Here is a 25,075-nt window from a genome sequence, read left to right on the forward strand (position 1 = left end):
AATGTCTTTCCAATTAGTAGTAGTATTAGTAGTTTGGATGTGGCGCGAGTACCTAGGTCGCATAACCCCTGGGTAGCTCCTAACACTTCGGAACGGAACTTCCTTGCAATGAATGGTCTTATGTTTTCGGTCGATGCGTCGCAGACTATGTGTGTATCGCATACGGGTATTGTGAATATTTTACCAGGAACGGTGATGATCTACAGATGTGAGAGATGCGTCTTTCTAGCATGTATTTAAAATGACGAACGGTCATAAATATTGCTGTAAGTTCTCTGTCGTAAGTGCTGTAAGTTACTTGCGTTTTGTTGAACATTTTTGAAAAGCATACTAAGAGTTCGAGGTTTCTGTCCATTACTCGGTGTAAAACAACTCCTGCAGCCTTATCCGAAGCGTCGACCCATAATGACAACTCGGCGTTTTTCGAGGGATGTGCTAAAAGAGAGGCATTCGAAATCTGAGTTTTACATTCTTCGCAAGCTGCTGTTGTAATTTCCATCTAGTGGAGCTTAGCGCAATCGTTCTCTTAGTGTCCGAGGCACATTGCTAAAAGAGGTATTTCGGACTTCGGTTGCATGTAGGATAAAGCATCTGTAGAAATGTGTAGTGGCTAAGAATCGTTTGGGACTACTAAGAGTAGTTGGTTTTGTCAAGATCTTTGATAGCTTGTACGCGTTGTTTTAGAGGTCGTATTCCTTTTGCTAAGGCGTTGTGTTCTAAGAATCTGACTTCGAACTTTCCAAAGACTGACTTTATAGCATTGAAACTTAGGTTATGTTTAGTAGTCACTCTAAGAGTTGACGGAGGTGAGATAGATGTTTGTCTAAAGATGATGATGCTACACAGATGTCATCCATGTATTCGAAGAGTCCGAAAGGCGATAGCTGTTTTCGGAACATCCTCTGGATTTACGGGAACTTGTTGGAAGGCTTTTTGCAGATCGATCTTGGAAAAATTCGTCTTACCTTTAAAATTACAGGTGAAGTCCTGCAGTATTTGAATTGTATATCGGTCTGGAAATGTTACATTATTGAGTGCTCTGAAATCTTTACATTGTCGCAGTTTTTCTATGGGCAGCAGATGCCCAATTTGATTAGTTTATTTGACGAAAGACATTGTCCACTAATCGTTTCTGTTTTAAGTCAACCAACTATCCGTAGTGACTTATAAAGTCGACTCCAATAATTATGCTCATAGGGTCAGCGGTGAGGAAATTCCAAAGGAATTCTCGCCTTAAGCTTAAAATGATTTTAAGAAGAACTTGGCCGTAAACGGTATTTGGTGTGCCGCTTGCCGCAAACAGTTTAGCGGTTGATTGTTTCATCTTGTTGTTTTGAGTGGTTTTGAGAATTGCCGTTGCATCTGTCCCGGGGTCTATAAAAAAGTTGTATTGTGAAAATCCGTCGAATGGTTTTAAGCAGTTGCCGTTGCTAGATTACCCACCATGCTAATTTTGCGAAAATTCATGGAGCCCGTTATGGCGTCTGCAATAACAATTTTATCTGCTACGTCACCCTTTAATGCGATCACAGCAGCTTGAGCGTGAGGAGGTAGACGCGAGACCCAGAGGTCGATGATTACTGTCTTTCAAAGTGCTGTGCCGGCCGCCCGGCACATTTCGTTAAACAGTTGACTTGGTTTTAATTCACCTAATGGCATATCGGAAAGAACGCCGTACGCGTCATTGTTGACTATCCACGAATTAAGCTATAAGTTTGGATTTGATGTAGTCGTAACGATTTGTTGACGGAATAGAATCGATTATGTTCTTCAGCTCCATTAGCTTGCTTGCTGGAACTTGTGCCATGGCCAGATTGTATTTACGTGCGTCGTGGGTCACACCTGTAGAAAATAAGACTAGATTTTGGTAACGTTCATATTAAGCGGGCTTATGCGAGGGACCATACAGCATCCACTTGAAGATCGGGTTAATGCACTTCGATTGCTGATCTTGCCAAAACGCATTGAGGTTGATTCGCCTGCGCTGCCGGTCGTTCGCTTGCGGGAGAGATCTCTATGCGATGCTTTCTCCTTGCTGTTCCATCTGTAGATTCGTTTCACTTGTTAGGTGTCACCAGTTTTGGAAGTTCATTGTTTAATTTACAAATAATTTTGAAATAATTAAATCTTATTTTACAAGGTGAAAGGATTGTCCGTTCGCTATGACGATTTGTAGAAAAATGTAAGAATGACAGGACTCTGATAAACGGGTACAACTGAAACAAAAAAATTGTAAATATACATATTATTATTGTAAAAGTAGCAAAGGTGTGTTTATAAGCAGAGAATACAGCGTGTCCATATAAGTATACGAGTGTCTATATATATAAAAGAAAGTGACGTTAGTTACTACGCTTATAACTGGAGAACGCCTGGACCGATTTCGTTGATTACCACCAATTCGGACAGGTCTCCGCCCAAACAAGGAGAATACTTAAGAAAATTCTGGAAAATTTTCCGAAAAAAAAATATGAAGAAAATAAATCTATACAAATAAAAATTATCGCCAAAATGTATGTACGCTCATAACTTTCATACGACTGAACCAAATTTGATGATTCATGATTTTTTATAATGTTCGTTGAGGTTCAGGGATAGTTTCTGCGGAGAAAAACATTCGAATAATTGCCGGAAAACCCCCGAAGACAGCCCTTATCTTTTTCTAATACAAACGAATGAATGTTTGTTCGTTAGTAACGCTAAGAGAACGGCTGAACCAATATTGATGAAATTTTAAGAGGTTGTTCGTGGTGGATCGGGAAAGGTTTAGAAATAAAGAACCTGTATGTCTTTCATGAGGAAAAGTCGGAAAATTGAACAATTCCAAAAAAGTTAATTTTTTCCATACAAATGTTTTTATTCATTTTTTTTGTTTTGTTTTTCAATTATTTATATCTTTCAAATTTGGCGTTTGCTTCAAAAATTTTTGAAAATTATTCCGTGAAAATGTTATGTGATTTTCAGACAAAGTAATCAATTACAGCTTGAATTTTGTCACGATGCCATGAAGAGGTCGCGCTTATATCGGTCGGTGTTCTTTTTGGCATCAACATACATTAGCAGCCAAAGCCACATGAACGAGTACTCCCAGGATGCGATGATAAACGTGCGGTATTATGGGCCGCGATCAATCAGAAAGCGATCGTAACGATGTCATAGCAAGACTTTTCAACAGCTTCGATGGACACTATCTTGAAGCAACGCATATATGGTGCTGTTAGATGCTAGATGTACTCTGTTGAGTGGCAAAAGAGAGGTTTGCCGCACGCACACATTCTTCTTTGGATGGTGGAAGGTGGTTACACCAGATCAAATTGATGAAATCATTCAATAATGCGGCAATTCCTGATGCAAAGAAAGACCCAGTATTTTACGAAGTGATGAAAAACCAATAAAGTTCATGGACCTTGCGGACACCACAGCCCCACTTCGGTTTGAATATCTGTCAATAAATGCACGAAACAGTATCCATGTACTTTTCTTTCGGAAACACAAACTAGAAATGATGAATATCCACTCTTTTGGCGTTGCTCACCAGACAACAATGGCAGAACATTTAGCATTCAATTTAGAGGCGTGAGTATCGAAGTTGACAACACAAAATTCATGTCAATGTTGAGTATTGCAGTTTGGTGTAATCGATAAAATACGTTTATAAGTACGCCACTAAAGGAAGCAACATGGCGATTATTGGTCTTGAACGATACGGTCGATACGTGAACTGCAATAAAACGCTTTGTAGGATATTTAGTTTTGCAATTTATGAACGTTTTCCGACTGTTGTGCGTCTCGCAGTTAATTTGGAGAATGGCCGAAGGGTGTATTTCATCCCAGAGAATACAGTATAGCCAGTGGAAACATCGCCAGCAACAAAATTAACATTGACGAGTTTTTTCTTTACGCAGTTACGCAGAAAGCAAGACCAACCAGTAGATTGGCATCCAGGTGTCTTATCAACTAATGCATTAGGACGAGTTTACACAATCCACCCGAAAAACGACGATTGTTTCTACCTTCGGTTGCTATTGATTAATGTACGCGGTTCAACTTTATTTGAGTCATTGCTTACTGTGAATGGTATATGGGAATATGTGCAAGTTTTGGAAAAGTAAGCCAACAATTACAAATGCTGGATCACGCTAATCACTGGAATGAAAATGAAGTTCGCATACTTTTCGATATAAACCTCGACATAGTCTAAGACATTTTACATCGTCTTCGCTAAAAATTGGAAATGGTTCAATTTCGGTTGATACCTTCCGGTGGTTCGATATCAATTCCATCTTTCCTTTATCAATTCACGAAGGATGAACTCATCACAAATGTTCGGACATTGGCCAAATTATCATAACTACGATTCCTTAAGTGCACGCACAATGTTAGCTGCCAAAAATATCGATGTTGTTGACTTCAACTGGAAGATTCAAAGTCAAGTTCCGGGAGACTTGCGCTCATACAAATCGATCGGATCGTCTTGAAGACGACGCCGTGAATTATCCAGTGGAATTTGTAAATTCTTTGTAGAGACTTGGTATGCCATAGCATCATTTGCGTCTCAAAGTAGGACCTGTCTTTATTATGTTTCCCAATCTTCATGCGCCGAAACTGTGTAATGGAACCCAACTGATTGTGACGCACCTATCGAGTAGAAAGGGACAGAATGCTTGATCTTACGAATTCCTTTGAGTTCTAACGATTTGCCGTTTCAGTTCAAACGTATTCCGTTTCCAGTGAAAATTGTATTTGAGATGACAGTCAACAGGACCTAAAGGACCTTCACATGGCCGTAGCATGCTCACGAGTTGGAAAACCATCTTTTCTGTACACCGGAACAGAAACCGAAAAATGTTGTTTATAAAGCTACGTTACATTGAAAAAAAAAAATGAAATGATAAATTTAACTTTCTTTTCATTTCAAACTACATAATTTCACGCAGGACAACGGCTGCGGGGTCAGCTAGTATTATATAAAGGAATGCCACTTTTCGTTATCACTTAAGGCTGTGCTATCATTATGTAGTAGATGGTTTGTGTAAAAGAGAAAGAAGCGGTTCTTCATTTATCACTTTTTTTTTGTAATAATTCAATAAAGATGCTATATATTGAGTAAGAAAGGGTTAAGTTCGGGTGTACCGAATATTTTATACATTTGCAACTTACAATTTCAATAGAATTAAATTTATTATGCATTCACAAAAATCAAACCTTCGAAGATTTGTCAAGAGAATTTAAAGATATCACGGTAGAAAATTTCACAATCAAAAATTCATACCACCTTGTCAATTTATACTCTTGCAACTTGCAAGAATCAAAGCCAGGAAAATACTTTAAGGTGTAAAACCAATAATATAGAGTAAAGACAACCGGATTTTCGAAAAATCTTGATATTAGTTATATAGTGGGTAAATCAAGTTTTCGCTCAAATTTATTTAGTTTAGATGAATAAAACACGCTCTCTTATTTTCTTTGGAATAACTCACATATCGTCCGATTTATGCGGTACAAAGTCATCCCGAAGTTTTAAAATCTTTATATAAAGTATGTAACCCATTTTTGACATACAGACATACCATAAGATACCATATAAGAGAAGGATTATTCCTTAATTTAAGTTATATACAGTGGCCATTTCAATTGATATGAGAGTACAAAAAGTTTTTAGAAAAATGTATTTATACAGTTTTATTCTAATATTTATTATAATAACAATTATCTAAAAAAATTCATTATTTAACATAAAACAACCGATTTATGGAAGAAAAACTCAAAAATTGCTTTGACAAATGTCTACATACAGTTCAAATCTCATACTTTGTATATTGTAATATTAACATTAAGGTAACGTTAGCCTTTTTCTTTTATTTCAATATGTTTATTGTTTGATATTTATTGAATTTAGTTGTGGTTTAAACATTTCAATAGCTATAATGGCTCCGCGAAATGAAATATCAATTGATGTAAGAAATTTGGTGATAAAAGAAAGAAAAGAAAAAAATCATATGGTGAAATTTCTAAAATTTTAAACTTGAGTCGAGGCTCAGTACTGACAATTCTAAAAAACTTTAAAAATAATGGTTCCAACAAAAATAAACCGCGCAGTGGACGCCCAAAAAAACAATCTCGTAGAGACGTCAGCCTGATTCTCAACGAAGTAGACCGAAATTCAAAAGTGAATGCTCCAAATTTAGCCGAACGCATAGAAAGTACGTCACAAATGAATATCCAACCAAGAACAATAAAAAAAACCCTAAACGATAACGGATTCCACAGTAGAACACCACGGAAGAAACCTTTTATTTATGAAAAAACCGGAAACTTCGTTTAAAGTTCGCCAAAAAACACAAAGAAAAGGAAATGGATTTTTGGAAAAAAGTTTCATTTACAGATGATTCTAAATTCACCCTTTTTGGTAGTGATGAAAGGGCTAAAATTTAAAGGAAAACTAACGCCACGCTTAAACCGAAGAACGTAGTATCAATTGTGAAGCTCGGTGGCGGCAGCGTAATGGTTTGGGGAGCTGTTGCGGCCTCTGGAGTTAGAAAGTTGGACTTTATTGAAGATGAAATGGACGGTTATAAGTATGAGTCTCTGTTGGAACATAATTTGAAGCCTTTGTTGGATAATTTAGGGCTCGGTTCCCGTTGGATATTTCAACAAGATAACGATCCGATGCATGCGGCGCAAATTGTTAAGGACTGGTTGCTTTATTATATTCCAAGGCAATTAAATACACTACCTCAAAGTCCAAATATGCATATTATTGAACATGTCTGGGAGATTTTGGAGCGTAGAATTAGAAAGCACTAAATTTTTAGCTCTACTATACTCTAAGAGCGCATACTGGGACCTTGGAACAGCATTACATCTGCAGCGTTGACAAATTTAGCAGAATCAATGCCACGGCGTCTTCAAGCAGTTATAGATGCCAATGGGGACCCAACTAAATACTAAAACGTCTTAATAACTAGCATTTTGTAAAGTTTTTCGCACTGAACTAAAATATTTTTGTACTGTATGTAGACTTTTGTCAACACAACATTTGAGTTTTTATTCCATAAATTTGTTGTTTTATATTAATTAGCGGAGTTTTTAAGTTTGTTGTTATTAGAAAGAAGATTAGAATAAAACTGTATCAACACATTTTTTGAAAAAGTTTTTGTACTCTCACATCGAAGAAAACAGGGGGTGTATATAGACTTTTGTCCGCCACTGTATATCTCTCATTGACCGACATTTCAGATAAAATTTCAATTATACGTACCGGGGTCTAAATAATCGCTATCTAAATTTTGTCGAAATCCGTTGGACGGGTTCTGAGATATGGAATTTCACCAAAAAGTGGGCGGTGGCACAGTTTTTACACCAGCTCCCATAAAGCTCACTCCTACTACTCGGTGGTAAAATTTTATGTTTATTTTTTGATTTATTTTTTGATTTATCGCGCTTTTAGTAGTTTTCTTAGTGCCGTTATATGCGCAGTCATCGGGGTTATCCTCCGATTTCATCCATTTTCATACTATTGGTAGAATTTTTTATAAGTTTTGAACACAAATGTGGTTGTTGTAGCTTAAGAGGTTTAGGAGATATGTACATTAAATTTGTTAGGGGACACTACAACTTTTCCAAAAAATTTCCCACAGGTGCCCCTTGCTACTGCGATCCTTTGTACCAAATTACAGCTATATATGTTAATTTAGTGCTTAGTTATGGGACTCTATATGTGTTCGGTTAATGGCGATTTTTTGACGCTGCTGTGGTCCGATTACACCCATCTACGAACACGAATTTTTTACTAAGGAACCTACATGCAAAGTTCCATCAAGATATCTTAATTTTTACTCAAGTTACAGTTTGCACGGACGGACAGACAGCCAACCGGATTTCAACTTTTCTCATCATGATCATTGACACATACAGAACCCTATGTTTATCTCGTTTAGTTTTAGATGATACGTACAAACGTTAGGTGAACAAATCTACAATATAATAGTCTTCAGCAACTGGTTGTAAAAAGCAAATCTTTAGGCTTTGTTCTCACTATTTAGTAGATGTAAAGTTTTCACAAAATCGGTCAAACGGCACGATATAAATCTGTTGGCTCTCTACTTTTACTGAAATTGCACGGTGATCACGAATACGTCGTGCCCTTTTGGCTAAAATGATGTGTGCTATTTTTAACCCTTAATATCATAGAGTATCAATTTTGATACCAATCTTTCAAACCGAATGTTCACATTACTATTAGTTTTTTTTATAGGTTGGCTGTACGTATTTTACTGTTGTGTAATATTCTTTCTAACGAAATAAAAAAAAAATCGAATATCATTATTGTTTTATTATATCTATGACATATTACTTGCGCGGCAAAGTGAACAAGTAAACACATTTCAGTTAAAGTTTTGTTGAATACAAATTTGATATATTTTCTTTTTCTGAATACTAAAATTATTTATGGATTCTAGAAATAAGTGTAAATTTAATACCTAATTGTAGGAAACTTACCTCCTGGTTCTGTAAAAAGTGTAAAGTGTAGTCAGAGAATGTTTATCATAGAGAAGGTTCACGGCGCGGAGATCGTAAAAATATTTTTGGCTAACTCGTTCGAGATGGAAGAGTTTCACCACAGACAAATTATAAGCATGTTTCACCACGAAAGTAGCAGAATTGAGCATTTTCAGTGTTAAATGAGAAAAATAATGCTAATTCCTATGTAAACAAATTTATGCCTACAGATTCGTTTATTTCCTATGCGCAACCGACTCGGCATATAATTTATATATGATCCGTATATATTTGGTATCAAAGCATATACTAAGTACACAAGTATGTACATAGTTATATTAAAATTTACCTATTTTATGATGAATTCCATAAAAACTTTGCAAATATGTATATAACTCAATAAGATTTGTATTACTACCTAAATATGCATTTTGTATACTTGCGTTTGATACGACATATATTTACATATTTACATATATACATATATATACATAAATATGTTTAGTATATATATATATTTGCTTTGGTCATTAATCGTTTCGATGTCATGTTAAAAGACCAAGCGGTCATACATTTGCCCATATATGTATATGTATGTAATTATATGTGCATGTAAACAAATATAAAATAACCATACGTATAATGTTTGTAAATTTGTCTACATGCAACACATGTATGTAAATATGTACACTCAATGCTTCATGCGAAATTTCCGTTGACACGGACAACCAATGGCGAATCTCACATTTTTTGCTTTCATGTCAAAGAGTCAATATGTCGACGGACCGACGCGGCGACAAAGCATCACAACATTGTGTTGTTGGTAGGAAATCCGAGCTGTGCTAAAAACACAAACGAATGATCGTCAATTGCCATTGCTTCCCTTTCCGTTGAAACAGCTCCGCATACAAACCAGCGTAGATACGAGTATGTATGTATTATTGAGCGTGCATACATATCGACGCAGACTTTTGCAAGCCGCTTAAACATATTTTTTTACATTCCTTGACAAAGACAGTCAATCCCGGTTATGTGCCATAATCAAAGATACAGATACTTGTGGTTTGTAAAACTAAAAACATAATATGGCACATAAGCGTGTGCGAATACTTAAGCGAGTGGTACTTAAAACAATAATTTCTATGTATTTCATAAAAATAAACCGCGAGAAACAGCAAGATTTAAGCGGAGTACTACTTAACCGGGACTCACTGTCCACATAACTCAGAGGAATAATAAATATTTTCTTTGATACATTTCTTGACTCGACCAATAAACTACGTTGTCAATTTTATTCTATACTTATATTTGCGGGGTTGTGGCTTTTTCCTTCTCATACAAATATCAAAAATTGTTCAATTAGTGATTTTTAGCTTTTGCCACCGTCGCGAAAAGACGCTTGTAGGCAAAGGCATGCTCGGGGAGATATAATGGTGTTTGTTTTTATGAATGAAGCAAGTTTGCCTGTTGGAAGGGCGCTTGCGTTCATGAATGAAAATATTGTTGTTAGGAGATTTTCAACAAATTTGGGCATCGACTATAATGTAACATCAATAGAATGTAATTCATTTTGTGATTAACTTTTCTATTCGTTCTTATTTTGTTTTAAATGATTCCGGTGTTTCATATATGAACTGATATAAGTATTCATTTAAAATTCATCTTTCTGTTTGTATATAAAAATATTTTTATTCTTAAAAATGATTTCCATAGAATCAAATAAATGAATATATTCATTTTATAGCAAATTTTTTGAAAAATAGAAACAATTTGAAGAAAATAAAAATTTATCAACAATGATGTTTAATTTTCGCAATATTGTAAGTTATATTGACGAATATTAACGAACTTTTATAGCTTAAAGCAATATAATGCTTGTATATAATTTGTGGCAACCCCTAAGTAATGCGACAACCCCAAAGTAATGTGGCAACCCCAAATGCAACTCTGGAAATATTATAGACATGGCAACCCATGCATAAGCTGTCAGCTTGACGACCCGCCATCTTTCTTTCTTCTTGGCGCATCATCACGACAGCAAGCACGTCTCATCATTTCACTCTCCATTTCATTTTCAATTGCATTATAAATTTTGTAATCAGTTTTTATATTAAAATAAATCCAACATTTTTGTGGACATCCCACATATTGGTGACCCCGACGAAAAAGAAAAATGACGGAAGAGGAAGCGGAAAGCCAAGTAACACAGAATTTGCAGCATCGGGGCCAATGGGCAGAGGACATCCAAACCCGCAACGTGGAAGTGGCCAAAGTTTCCATCAGGATCCCACCATTCTGGCACGCAAAGCCAGAACTGTGGATGGCGCAGGTCGAGTCGCAATTCATTTCGGTGAGCATAACGAGCGACAAAACAAAGTACCACACCGCCGTGGCCGCGATCGAAAGCAACGTGCTAGCCCAAATAAGCGACATAATTCTTAATCCACCGAACAGTAAATTGTATACCACGCTAAAAAATCGTATAATAACGCAATTGGCGGACTCGGAGCAAAAACGTGTAAAAAAGCTACTGCAGGAACAAGAGCTTGGTGATATGCGTCCATCACAGCTCTTGCGCGAAATGCGAAGTCTAGCCGGCAGCGAGTTCAACGATAATATACTAAAGTCCATTTGGATGAGTCGGTTACCTTCCAACATGCGACTAATAATTTCTATAAGCAACGAACCGCTCGACAAAGTTGCCCTGCTCGCGAACAAAATATGTGAGGTTAGCGACACCCCTCACGTACACGTGGTCGAAACTCCAGATACAGCAACACGCAGTCGAGCGGCAGCTAGCCGAAATCACAAAGGAGATAGCCTCAATAAAAGTGAACATAAATCGTCGACATAGAAGTCGAAGCAGAAACCGTCCTCCGTCACGTTTCGGCATGCAAAACAACAATTCGAATGGTTTATGCTGGTACCACCACAAATTTGGTAGCGATGCCAAAAAATGTCGTAGCCCTTGCGTGAAAAAGTTAAACTAACTAGTCTGTCGTCAATGGCGGTCGACGACAGGCTCGACAATAAAAACCGCCGCTTAATCGTTCGAGACAAAAAATGTGCAACAACGTAGATGCCCGGACAAAAACAACTACCTCTACGCAGCAAACAAGTCCACCATAAAAACTTACGGCGAAAAAACGATGTTCCTAAATCTGGGTCTACGCCGCCAATATTCCTGGAATTTTATCATTGCCGATGTGTCACAAGCCATCATCGGAGCTGATTTTGTATCGCATTTCAACTTAGCAGTCAACCTACGACAACGCAAACTCATCGACGACGTCACAAACGCCAGCAGACTGTGTTTAATATCAAAAAATAAAAAGGTAGTTTCCAATTTATCTTACACTAACGTTTATCAACCGTTCCAAGATTTACTGAGGGAATTCGAAGACATCACGATGGAAAACTTGTCAGTCAAAAAACCACAACACTTCGTCACGCATCATATCGTCACCAAAGGATCACCAGTCTTCTCCAAACCGAGACGTTTATCTCCCGAGAAGTTAAAAGCCGTGATACAACTCTTGCTGAACGCAGGCATCTGTCGTCCATCGCGCAGCCCATGGGCAAGCCCGCTGCACATGACAAAGAAGAAAAACGGCGAGTGGAGGCCTTGTGGGGATTTCAGGCGACTAAACGTCATCACCGAGCCTGACAGGTACCCCCTGCCACACCTACACGACTTCACTCATTCCCTGCATGGTTGCAAAATTTTTTCCACACTTGATCTGCGTCGGGCCTACCACGACATACCAAAGACTGCAATTACAACGCCATTCGGCATGTTTGAATTTTCGTTTATGTGTGTTTAAATGAGTTAAGCATCCACCCCTTCTATTCGCTAAAACTGGCCCATCCTAATGAAACAGCGCAATTCACCACAGGATGCCACTACATTATAACATACCACACTCGCACCAATCCAACCAACAAAAGCAATGGACAACGGGGAAGCTGACACATTCGATCTCTACCAACCGAGCATCAACACATTCGATTTACCACTGCGCCTCGTAAGCACTACCGCTTCGTCTACCACCCCCGTCCCGCGCGCTACAGTAAGCTTTTCGGCAACAGCAATCTGGCGTGCCATCGATATACGCATGTAAACATTTAATCTTAATAAAATAACATTTGTAAGAAATATTAAGATTTTCTTAATAAATCAAATTATATATTACCACTCAAGTGTACCCGGGAGAACCATTTAGAAAGGGTAAAAATAGAGATACATATGTATCTACTGGTTACGAAATTAAACATGGTCCTTCGAGCCTTAAAGAAAGGCACTATAGATTTATAGTCAAAAACTGTAAAAAACCAATAGCACGGTGAAGTGACAAAACTAATAATAAAAGTATAAACATACATACAAGGTGCAGTACGCAAACAAAAAACAACCAATTAAAAGTGTGCAGTGCAAAAACAAAAAAGTGCAGTGAACAATCAGAACAAAAAACAAAACAACCAACATTATTATTTATTAGAAACAAAAAAAAAAAACAAGAAACAAAAGAAAGCGCAGAACAGTGCAGTGTCTTTATGTAAATATACATATAAAGATTCACGGTGGATAAAAGAGAAGTTTAAGTGACAAAAACAAAAACAAATTGCATGGAAAAACAAAATATACAAAACAATTTCAATAAACAAAAAAACAAACAGAAACGGGCGCGAAAAACCAAAGCACCAATAACATAAAAAAACAACGGGCGCGATAATTACAACAAATGAACAAACAACAGCAGAAGGAGGTAGCCAGCTGGAGCTCAGAGAGAAGAACAAAAAGCAGAAGGCGATAACATATGCACATATGTACATACATCCTGCAAAGCTTACCATACGAGTACAAAGTGAGAGTATTATGATCTTTCTAATTTATTATATGCAAATACATACTATGTATTGCTAAAGCGCCGCTTCAACGGCTTGATAAAAAAGAAAAAAATTCTAAACACGGTAAAAGCAAAACGCAATACCGCTTAACTCATTAAATATATACATTTATGTATAATTTAATAAATATTAATTGAATGGCTACTGTATGTATGTACATAAGTACGATTGCCTTCGTGTGGTCTTAACACAATTAACCCTCCAACAATACTTGATTAAGTAATAAGCAGGATTGCTTTAAATTATTAAGCGAAGGCAAAAATTAAAATCAAAGCATAAAAAGCAACACAAAAAACAGACATACATATCTTTCCATATACTTACGAGTATATTCTAAATTCTATAACAAAAATATATACTTATATACAGAAGTGCATAAGTGCCTTCACATCACTCATTTTCGTTTTTGCGCTTTTTTGCAGTGCGAACATACTCATTAGGGTGTCCGTTATTTACCAAATTGATTATTTTTGACGAGACGCCACTTAAACTTTTAGTTTTCCATCTAAAAAAAAATATCAGACCATAAAAAGCCCTTAATTTTCATAATGAACCTTGCCCCAAACACAATACATTTCCCATTGAAATTACATGGGATTTTGCCACTTTTTACAAATATTTTTTTTTTCTCTTGAACTTTCTCGTTTGTAAGAATAAAAAAGTCATATTCTTATACAAAATTGAATGCTCTACATATATACATATGTAAGTATAACGATATAAAATCCGCCTATCTCTTACCCTACATCAGTGGTCGGCATGAGAGGATCTGTCACTGTGTTGGTGAGCACGAAAAAACAGTAGCCACGTGAGAAATTGGAATTTAAATTAAGCAAATTTTATAAGCAAAATTTAAAATATAATATATAAAACTAAATGACTTTTAAGGATATATTCCCTATTATCTTTAAAAGACTTGGAACATAAAAGGCATTGCATGGCACCAAAGGCATTTAGAATCATAAAGTATTTCTCGCAGGGCATATTTGGTTTTGCGCTATAAGGCCTAACTATAATGTGCATAAGCTAGCTTAAGCCAGCGTAAGCAACTGTCCGAATACACACAAATTGTATGTTGCAACTATAATGTACTTTACATCAAGTTTCGTCAAGTTTTTTCAAACGTCATTTGCTTACGGAAAATGCGAAACTGGTCGCATCTTCCGTACGGAATCAGCTGTTTTCGCTTTTTGTCAACAGATACATCATTTTGAATTTGAAGATGTAGGACGACGAATGTTTTATACAAAGTTTAGTCGAAAATACTGAAAAATGAAATGTTTTTACGTCAAAATATGCCTCTTATTTCAATCGCGTGTATATAAAAAAAAAATGTGGTCAATCCCCTTCATTTCTAGGAATCGTACAACAAAACCATCCTACCTCCTCTTCCTGTTTATTTCCCTCGCTGAACATGACCGAACTCTTCTTTTTAAATTCACTAATTTTTGTTAATATGCATATTCCGTCTAACAGAGAAAGAAGCATTATAATTGTTTTTAAATATTTTAATTTTCTAGTCATTTTTGCAAAATCCAGACGAAATATAAAATCAAAGCACGAATTGTTTATTGACCATTTTCTCTTCTGCATGTAAGTACATTATAGTCATTGAAAAGTCTACTCTCCGTTCCTTATGCACTTGACAGGCTTTTCGTTAATTTTTTGACAGTAACATACGGCTGCATATGCATATTATAGTTAGGCCTATAGTCTTGCGTGATGTTAATTCGTTGCTGTCTCGACAACGACTGAACGATAGAGCGTAAGCGTACGTGTGAAGTTAGTTTGCAAAATTTTGCTATGAAATGCCGACCACAGCCCTACATTGAGTACTGGCAAATTATTAAAAACAAAAAAAAAAAAAACAAAAATCAATTAATCTGATAATTCCAAAAAAGTAATTTTAAATTCACTTACAATACGGCGGTAATGTGAAATAAAATTTCCTTAATTTTAATTAAAAAATATACTCAAATCGCGGTTAAATAAAAACTGTGGGCAATATCCGGCAATACCCCTTGTTCTTTGGAAAACAAAAACAAGCAGGACTGCATACAAAAAGCAAATTGATCTCTCTAACGAACTCTCAATTACTTACGAACAAAGCACCCTGCAAGACGGGTAGTTGTTAGCAAACGTGTAAACGAGTTGTTAGTGTTCACTTTTGCATTCGTTAAAATATTTGTTACTTTTGTTCAGAGAGTGGGAAAAAAGTAACACATAGCTATTTAATGTTCAATGGTTATCTCGCTCTAACCAATGGCAAATATCGCATGCTGCCTTGTTCTTACAGAATACACACATTTGTTAGCAAATCTCTTCACAGCATGTTACGGGTAACAAATTATTTTGTTAGCGCTTAGCTTACCCATGTGTTATGGATAACAAAAAGTATTTGTTACCCGAATATCTGTTAGTGTTATTATTTTGGTTATTAGTTTGTTACCTTTAACATATAAGCATGTTAGGAAGAACAAGCAGTAACAAGATTATCTGTTACCCATTTTTACTTCTAGCAAATTAAATTCTTTTAAATAAAAGTCATTTTTTTAAATTATTTTGCTTTATTTAATAATAAAATCAAAATCAGATATTAATTAAATTAATAATATGCCTATTATTATTGCATTCGGCAGAAAAATTATATACAAGTTATTTGAGTATAAAAATTATAATTGTAAAAATTCATATTTTTAAAAGTAAAATTAGACACTTCAACTTAGAACTAATATATACAACTTAAAACTAATATGTACATCTTAAAACTAATATTTACAACTTAAAACTAATATTTACAACTTAAAACTAATATTTACAACTTAAAACTAATATATATAAGTAATAATAATAAAACTTATATGCGGCTAATTGAATGATGCGTCTTTGCTGCTATGACGCGGCATTCGCGCAATAATTTACTTTGCGCCTGCACCTCGGCCTTCTCTGGCATCTAGAAAATTAAAATACATATAAAAATTAGCTTCTGTTTTAATTTGGTACTGTAATACTGCGTTACTTACTTTGTCTGTTAGGGACTTCTCAATGGCAGTGAGACGGGTCTCAATTGCATCCAGCTTCCGGATTATATCTGAAAAACATAAATTTACTTTTATAAAACAAATACTAATATATTTATATATTAATACATTATACCTGCATGGTCGCCAGACGATGATGACGGTACCACAATTTGATAGGAATCGAATATCCACGTCGAAAACTAAAAAAAAAAAAAATATTATATAATTATTATATAAAATTAAAAATATTAAGTTTAATTAAAAAATATAATATAGCAACAAATATTACTTTGATAAAGATTTTTGATTTGTAAATACTTACAAATAGTATATTATAGGAGGAAAATATAGTTGAGAAGTGTCTTTTTAAAAGAGAATATCTATTTCTTAATTAATTTTTGTAGAATGAGAAAACATTATATATAAATATTTACTGATTTACCGAAAAATAGTATTTCTGTTTAGGACACATAATTTAACCCTTTTTTACTTGCGACATATCTTTTTGAGATCAACATCCAAGTAAAGAAGTTGTGTATTTCAGCACTAAAGAAAAGACTATATAAATAGTTTAAAAAAATTAAAATGTAAATATCCTTTTTTGAAAAGACACTCCTCATTTGCTTGAAGCTTGAAAAAGTTTAATTTTAATTTAATTTTTAAAATCCTGCTTAGGAGCAGAAATGCGTATATGTATGTATATGATGAAACACTAATGTTGTTTTTATTTTAAACAATTTTAGATATTCTGCATACGAACAGATATCTTGGACGAACAAATGAACATTTTTAATTATAGAGGAGGTTATCCAGTTCAAGAATATAAATATTCGAGATATTTGCGTTTAAAGGTGGGTTTCCAGCTCTCAAAAAAAGCAAAAACTTCATATAAAAAACGCTTATGAAATGATCAAGAAGTTTTCTGGTGTAAATTAAGTTTACACTTATATTTCGCTTTTTATGTTCACTAGCACTTCACTAATTCTGAAAAACCTCCTCAATTCGACAATACCCATTTTATTCCCGAAATCCTGGGGCGGTATTCTAAAGTCGGCACAATTATAATTGTAACCGCACAATTCGTTTCAATTTAGATTTCAATTTTTTTACATTTACACATGTATGTATGTATATACATATAACGGGTGATTTTTTATGAGCTTGATAACTTTTTAAAAAAAAAAACGCATAAAATTTGCAAAATCTCATCGGTTCTTTATTTTAAACGTTAGATTGGTTCATGACATTTACTTTTTGAAGATAATTTCATTTAAATGTTGACCGCGGCTGCGTCTTAGGTGGTCCATTCGGAAAGTCCAATTTTGGGCAACTTTTTCGAGCATTTCGGCCGGAATAGCCCGAATTTCTTCGGAAATGTTGTCTTCCAAAGCTGGAATAGTTGCTGGCTTATTTCTGTAGACTTTAGACTTGACGTAGCCCCACAAAAAATAGTCTAAAGGCGTTAAATCGCATGATCTTGGTGGCCAACTTACGGGTCCATTTCTTGAGATGAATTGTTGCCCGAAGTTTTCCCTCAAAATGGCCATAGAATCGCGAGCTGTGTGGCATGTAGCGCCATCTTGTTGAAACCACATGTCAACCAAGTTCAGTTCTTCCATTTTTGGCAACAAAAAGTTTGTTAGCATCGAACGATAGCGATCGCCATTCACCGTAACGTTGCGTCCAACAGCATCTTTGAAAAAATACGGTCCAATGATTCCACCAGCGTACAAACCACACCAAACAGTGCATTTTTCGGGATGCATGGGCAGTTCTTGAACGGCTTCTGGTTGCTCTTCACCCCAAATGCGGCAATTTTGCTTATTTACGTAGCCATTCAACCAGAAATGAGCCTCATCGCTGAACAAAATTTGTCCGAAAAAAAAAAAAAAACCGAACACTGATTTTGGTAATAAAATTCAATGATTTGCAAGCGTTGCTCGTTAGTAAGTCTATTCATGATGAAATGTCAAAGCATACTGAGCATCTTTCTCTTTGACACCATGTCTGAAATCCCACGTGATCTGTCAAATACTAATGCATGAAAATCCTAACCTCAAAAAAATCACCCGTTATATGTAGATATAAAGCACAAATTACATATTTCACAAAAATGCACAATCTATAGCAACTATTTGAAATAAATATGCACTATTTAACTTTAATAATTTAAAACTTACTCTCTTATTTGTTTGTTGTACGCAATATATGTATTTGAATCCTCCAAATGTTTCCTGTAATATTAAAATTTTTAATTATACACACAACATTAAATTCACAATGCTTACCTTTTTCTCCTTGTTAAGCCTTTTAGTTTCTCTATACAAAATAAATTAAAAATATAAATATGTATTTATAAATAATAAATAAAATATCAAGTAACGAACTTACCTCTTTAAAATCCAAAATAAACTGCGCTTTTCGTTTTCTTCTTCTTGAAAAATTGGGCATTCGTCTCTCCTGTTCTAGCAAGTTAATATTACAATATGTTTAGAATGTCGATAGTTTTTCTCTATCTTACTTACGTATTCTCCCATTCAATTGAAAATTCCAGAAAATGTAACAGTGTTAGTGAACAGCTGAAAATGTTTCAATGTGTTTGTGCAATCTGTTACCTCCGTCTTGCAGGGCATATTCATAAGCACACTAACAATTCGTGCATACTTATGTACACATTGATCTCCTCAGCGAGATCTCAATTGCACAAAACAAAAGCACGTACAAGTCCACGTATTAAGGTGTTCCTAAATTCAAAACATTTGGACATCGAATATTTTAATAAATAAAAAGCGCGGTTTTAATTGCAATTTATACATGTAAGAAATTATTAGCACATAAGTCGGTGTCCGGATCGGAATGCTTACGCAGCATTGCGCGCTGGCCGATGTGAGACACGAGCCACATATGCGAATTCAGTGTAACGTTGCGAGTCTTAGAGGACACATCGTTGTAACTCGAGTAATACAATTAATTTGTTAAAAAAAGGGACAAAAAAAACAATAGTGAATAATTAACATTGAATGTTGTTTTTTTGTTATTTACAGGTAGGATAAGTTCTATATTGTTATTTTAGTCTAAGTATAATTAAGTTTGTATAAAATAATAAAAATTCTGTTATTTACAGAAAAACAATTCTTGTAGTTATCACTACATATTATAAAACAACAAACAATTCTTGTAGTTATCACTACTTATTATAAAACAACATTCTCGTTGCAATTCACAATGGACAAGCTGCAGTTCACATTCACGGTGCTATCTACTACAGATGAACCAAAGACATTAATACTATGCGTAACCAGCATTGCCACTCCAGATGGCCGAACTTTCGAATTGCCTCCCAACTACCTCGATTCAGCATTTCACGAGGAATTGAGAAACACGCCGGCATTTACTAAGGTAAAGAAATCGATAAGTAAAAAAAGGCAATATAGGAAAGTTTGGATTGATTTAACTAAGGAATTGAAGAATGTGTATCTAGATGAAACAAATAATTTACAATTCAAAGATGTATATTTAGAAGAAAAAGAAGAGACTGAAAGTAATGATATTGTAAATGGTTCAAATCAATCATTGATACAAGTATTAGAAAAGTTGCTTGAAAAAAGACAAGAAAAAACTGAAGAAAAACATGTCGGCAAAATAGCTAAAGAATTTACGATTGAGAAATTTAATGGAAAGAATTCAAATGCAGGTCAGTGGATGACTAGTTTTGAAACAGAATGCGAAAGATTTGATGTAACTAAAGATGATAAACGAATTGAACTCTTAAAATAATTTATGGAGAAAGGTGCTACAGATTGGTATAGCTGCACTCTCTTGAAATTAACTGTTAACGCACGTTGGATCGATTGGAGAAATAATTTTTGTGATACATTTGCAAATAAGGGATGGTTTTCAATAAGATATGCAATGCAATTTAAATATCAGACTGGTACTCTTCTAGAATATGCATTAAGAAAAGAAAAATTGTTATTAGAAGTAAGAAAATCTATTGATATTGGGACATTAATTGATCTGATTGCTCTTGGTTTGCCGAATTTTATAGCTGATAGAATTGACAGAGAAAAATTAACAAAGACGGAAGAGTTATATAGTGAAATAGGGAAATTGGAACATTTGGTTCAGAAAAAGAGTACAAATGGGATTAAAAGTAAGAATTATATAAATAAAGAAAAATCAGAGAAAGTACCATGTGAAATATGCAAAAGCAAAGGTAAAGGTTCACGATTCCATCCAGAAGCTAAATGTTGGTTCAAGAATGAGGAAAAAAAATGAAACATGTCAATAATTCAGTTTTAGAAGTAGAATTAAGTGATAATAATCCAAAAAACTAATAATCCCACCATTAATTCGACTTGAGATAACTTTGAATGATACTTTGAAGATAAACGCTATTTATGATTCAGGCTCAAATGTTTCATTAATAAATTCAAAATTAGTTCAATTAAAACAAAAGAGATCTGATTTGAAACAAAAAGTTAACTTAAGAACCATTAATGGTGTGTACAAGTCAGAAGAACTGATAAAAATCAAAGCAAGAATACTGGATATAGAAAACTATATTGATGTATTCATAATTGATAGTGAAAACTTTAAATATGATTTTCTGATAGGATTGGATTGCATACAGAAGTTCAAATTGATTCAAAATGAAAAACTACAAATAGAACGGAAAAGCTCTAACCCCATAAAGAAATATACACATGAAATAAACTTCAATGAACATGTAGATTTGGACAGTTTTAATGTTTTAACAAATCACTTGAATTATTATGAAGAGAAAATAATACAGAATCTTATAGATAAATATAAGAATATATTTGCAAAAGATAAATACGATATAGGCGTTGTGAAAGATTATGAAGCCAGAATAGATCTGGTAATTGATAAATATTGTAGCAAACGGCCTTATCGATGCACAATTGAAGATAAAAAAGAAATAGAAGAACAAATATCACAGTTACTTAAAAGAAATCTAATAGAAGAATCATATAGTCCTTTTGCTGCTCCAGTTACGTTAGCATATAAAAGAGATGAAAATAAAAGATCAAGATTATGCATAGATTTTAGAGATTTGAATAAAATAGTAGTTCCTCAATCACAACCATTCCCATTGATTGATGATTTGGTTATAAAAACAAGAAACTGCAAATATTTTTCAAAACTTGATATAAATTCAGCGTTTTGGTCTATTCCATTAAGAATCGAAGATAGAAGAAAAACCCCATTTGTAACCCAAGAGGGGCAATTTCAATGGACTTGCTTACCGTTCGGGTTGAAAACTTCGCCAGCGATATTTCAAAGAATATTGAGCAATATAATAAGAAAACACAATCTATCAAATTTCACAGTAAACTACATTGATGACATATTAATTTTTTCAAAATCATTCAAAGAACATATAGATCATTTGTCACAACTATTGGAAGCAATACTAGAAGAAGGATTTAGATTAAAACTTTCAAAATGTACTTTTGCATTAGACTCTGTTCAATATTTAGGTCATATTATCAAATATAACTCAATTTCACCATTAAACGATAATAATCTGATTTCAATTCGAAATTTTCCAAATCCGAAAAATCAAAAGAATATGAGGCAATTCATAGGAAAAATCAATTTTTATAATGAATATGTGCCGAAAATCTCAATAATACTAGAACCTTTGCATAATTTATTACGAAAAGGACAAAAATTCAATAGGTCTGACGACTGTCAAAAAGCTTTTGATTACATGAAAAATTTCCTTTGTACACAACCTGTGTTAGCTATTTTTGATCCAGACCTGCCGATACATATAACGGGTGATTTTTTTGAGGTTAGGATTTTCATGCATTAGTATTTGACAGATCACGTGGGATTTCAGACATGGTGTCAAAGAGAAAGATGCTCAGTATGCTTTGACATTTCATCATGAATAGACTTACTAACGAGCAACGCTTGCAAATCATTGAATTTTATTACCAAAATCAGTGTTCGGTTCGAAATGTGTTTTATCGACAAATTTTGTTCAGCGATGAGGCTCATTTCTGGTTGAATGGCTACGTAAATAAGCAAAATTGCCGCATTTGGGGTGAAGAGCAACCAGAAGCCGTTCAAGAACTGCCCATGCATCCCGAAAAATGCACTGTTTGGTGTGGTTTGTACGCTGGTGGAATCATTGGACCGTATTTTTTCAAAGATGCTGTTGGACGCAACGTTACGGTGAATGGCGATCGCTATCGTTCGATGCTAACAAACTTTTTGTTGCCAAAAATGGAAGAACTGAACTTGGTTGACATGTGGTTTCAACAAGATGGCGCTACATGCCACACAGCTCGCGATTCTATGGCCATTTTGAGGGAAAACTTCGGACAACAATTCATCTCAAGAAATGGACCCGTAAGTTGGCCACCAAGATCATGCGATTTAACGCCTTTAGACTATTTTTTGTGGGGCTACGTCAAGTCTAAAGTCTACAGAAATAAGCCAGCAACTATTCCAGCTTTGGAAGACAACATTTCCGAAGAAATTCGGGCTATTCCGGCCGAAATGCTCGAAAAAGTTGCCCAAAATTGGACTTTCCGAATGGACCACCTAAGACGCAGCCGCGGTCAACATTTAAATGAAATTATCTTCAAAAAGTAAATGTCATGAACCAATCTAACGTTTCAAATAAAGAACCGATGAGATTTTGCAAATTTTATGCGTTTTTTTTTTTTAAAAAGTTATCAAGCTCTTAAAAAATCACCCTATATATACAGACGCAAGTTTGCAAGGAATAGGAGCTGTATTAAAACAACCACAACCAAACAAAATTGAAAAACCAGTAGCGTATTTTTCAAAAAAATTAAATGAGTCACAAAAGAGAAAGAAAGCTTTTTATCTAGAATGCTTAGCAATTAAAGAATCAGTAAAATACTGGCAACACTGGCTTATAAACAGATCATTCAAAGTATTTTCTGACCACAAACCACTCAAAAAAATGAATATCAAATCTAGAACAGATGAAGAGTTAGGTGACCTCACTTATTACTTATCACAATATGATTTTCAAATAATATACCGCCCAGGCAAAGATAATTTAGAAGCAGACTGTTTGAGTAGAAATCCAGTGTTAGAACCGCAAGAAAACGATTATGAACAATTAAAAATTGTGAATTTGATAAGAATAGAAGACATTCTTGATGATCAAAAGAAAAATCATGTATAATCTCTAACAAAGATAGATTACTTATAAGAAATAATGTGTATTATAAAAAAACTCGAAAGAAAGAGAAAATTTTACTGTCAGAGGAATTTTGTAAGAACTTTATTAGAGACACTCATAAAACTTTCTGTCACATTGGTGTAAATCATATGCAAAACAAAGACTTACCATATTATACAGCGAAAAATATTTGAAAACATATAAAAGAAATATGTAAAGAGTGCGAAATTTGTATAAAAAACAAGTCAAAAGGACAAGATAAAATTGGATTAATGTCTCATCTTGGTCCCGCAAAAAAACCACTCGAAATAGTTTCCATAGACACCATAGGTTGATCCGGTGGTTCACGATCGACAAAAAAATATCTACATCTTCTTGTTGATCATTTCACAAGATTCGCTTACATATTAACGTCGAAAACACAAAATGCCAATGATTTTATAAAATTGACAGGAAACTTGCTAAAAGAACACGAAATACAAATGATTCTAACAGATCAATACCCAGGTATCAATTCTAGAGAATTTAAAATCTATCTAGAAAAAAATAATATTACAATGATTTTCACAGCAGTAAATGCACCGTTTTCTAATGGCCTAAATGAAAGACTTAATCAAACTTTAGTCAATAAAATCAGATGCACAATCAATGATGAAAATAATAAATTAGCATGGACAACTGTTGCGCACAACTGTGTAGATAAATATAATGAAACAGAACACACAGTCACTAAGTTCAGTCCAAAATATTTATTACAAGGGGAAAATACTGCGATATTACCAAAAAAATTGAGAATTAGTTAGAGAAGACGGTAATGCCCTAGAAAACGATAGAATAAAGGCTCTTGAAAATAGCATAAGGAACCACAATTATAATAAAAGTTTATATGGTAAAAATAGGAAAGATTATAATTTTGATGTTGGGGACTTGGTGTATGTTGAAAATGGAAACCGATTAAACCGAAGAAAATTAGATGAATTAAGAATTGGACCATACAAAATTTTAAAGAAAATATCGACATCAATGTATGAAATTGATACAGGACATAGGAAATCAGAATCAAACTTATTTCATATCTCTAAACTTATTCCGACTCCGAACATCCCAAATACAAACAACGTGTAACCTGATCTTATATGTAATTTACTACTGAAATTTTGTACCAAAATTTCTATTTTAATGGGGGAGATGTAAGAAATTATTAGCACATAAGTCGGTGTCCGGATCGGAATGCTTACGCAGCATTGCGCGCTGGCCGATGTGAGCCACGAGCCACATATGCGAATTCAGTGTAAAGTTGCGAGTCTTAGAGGACACATCGTTGTAACTCGAGTAATACAATTAATTTGTTAAAAAAAAGGGACAAAAAAACAATAGTGAATAATTAACATTGAATGTTGTTTTTTTTGTTATTTACAGGTAGGATAAGTTCTATATTGTTATTTTAGTC

At 34.5% G+C, this 25,075-nt stretch overlaps 2 protein-coding genes across 16 annotated transcripts in view; one reads left to right on the plus strand and one right to left on the minus strand.

Moving 5' to 3' along the window:
- The window catches only part of LOC125779099 (glutamate receptor ionotropic, kainate 2), a 2,985,835-nt gene that overhangs the window by 2,691,154 nt on the left and 269,606 nt on the right, over nt 1-25,075 (plus strand). For 14 of the 15 annotated variants that reach the window (XM_049459577.1, XM_049459571.1, XM_049459583.1 and 11 more), the window contains one exon: nt 17,177-17,284. The exons of the other annotated variant lie outside the window; for it this stretch is intronic. In XM_049459577.1, the coding sequence (XP_049315534.1) occupies nt 17,177-17,284 (108 nt within the window). The remainder of the gene's footprint in view (nt 1-17,176; nt 17,285-25,075) is intronic. 15 annotated transcript variants of the gene reach the window in all.
- Nucleotides 10,135-25,043, minus strand: LOC125779195 (uncharacterized). Its single transcript, XM_049459840.1, has 7 exons — nt 18,959-25,043; nt 18,825-18,898; nt 18,722-18,752; nt 18,614-18,667; nt 16,567-16,633; nt 16,434-16,501; nt 10,135-16,363 (listed from the first exon to the last, which is right to left on the minus strand). The coding sequence occupies exons 1-7, from the start codon at nt 18,968-18,970 to the stop codon at nt 16,268-16,270; spliced, it is 402 nt and encodes a 133-aa protein (XP_049315797.1). The 5' UTR covers nt 18,971-25,043; the 3' UTR covers nt 10,135-16,267.

Source organism: Bactrocera dorsalis, chromosome 6, assembly GCF_023373825.1.
Source record: "Bactrocera dorsalis isolate Fly_Bdor chromosome 6, ASM2337382v1, whole genome shotgun sequence".
In the NCBI taxonomy this organism is placed as follows: domain Eukaryota; kingdom Metazoa; phylum Arthropoda; class Insecta; order Diptera; family Tephritidae; genus Bactrocera; species Bactrocera dorsalis.

Excerpts from the sequence above, each read along its gene's own strand:
- LOC125779195 (XM_049459840.1), bottom strand. Across the intron at positions 18,668-18,721 it reads GGCTTAACAAGGAGAAAAAG|GAAACATTTGGAGGATTCAA; the intron begins GTAAGCATTGTG and ends TTAATATTACAG. Across the intron at positions 16,502-16,566 it reads ATCGTCTGGCGACCATGCAG|ATATAATCCGGAAGCTGGAT; the intron begins GTATAATGTATT and ends TATGTTTTTCAG.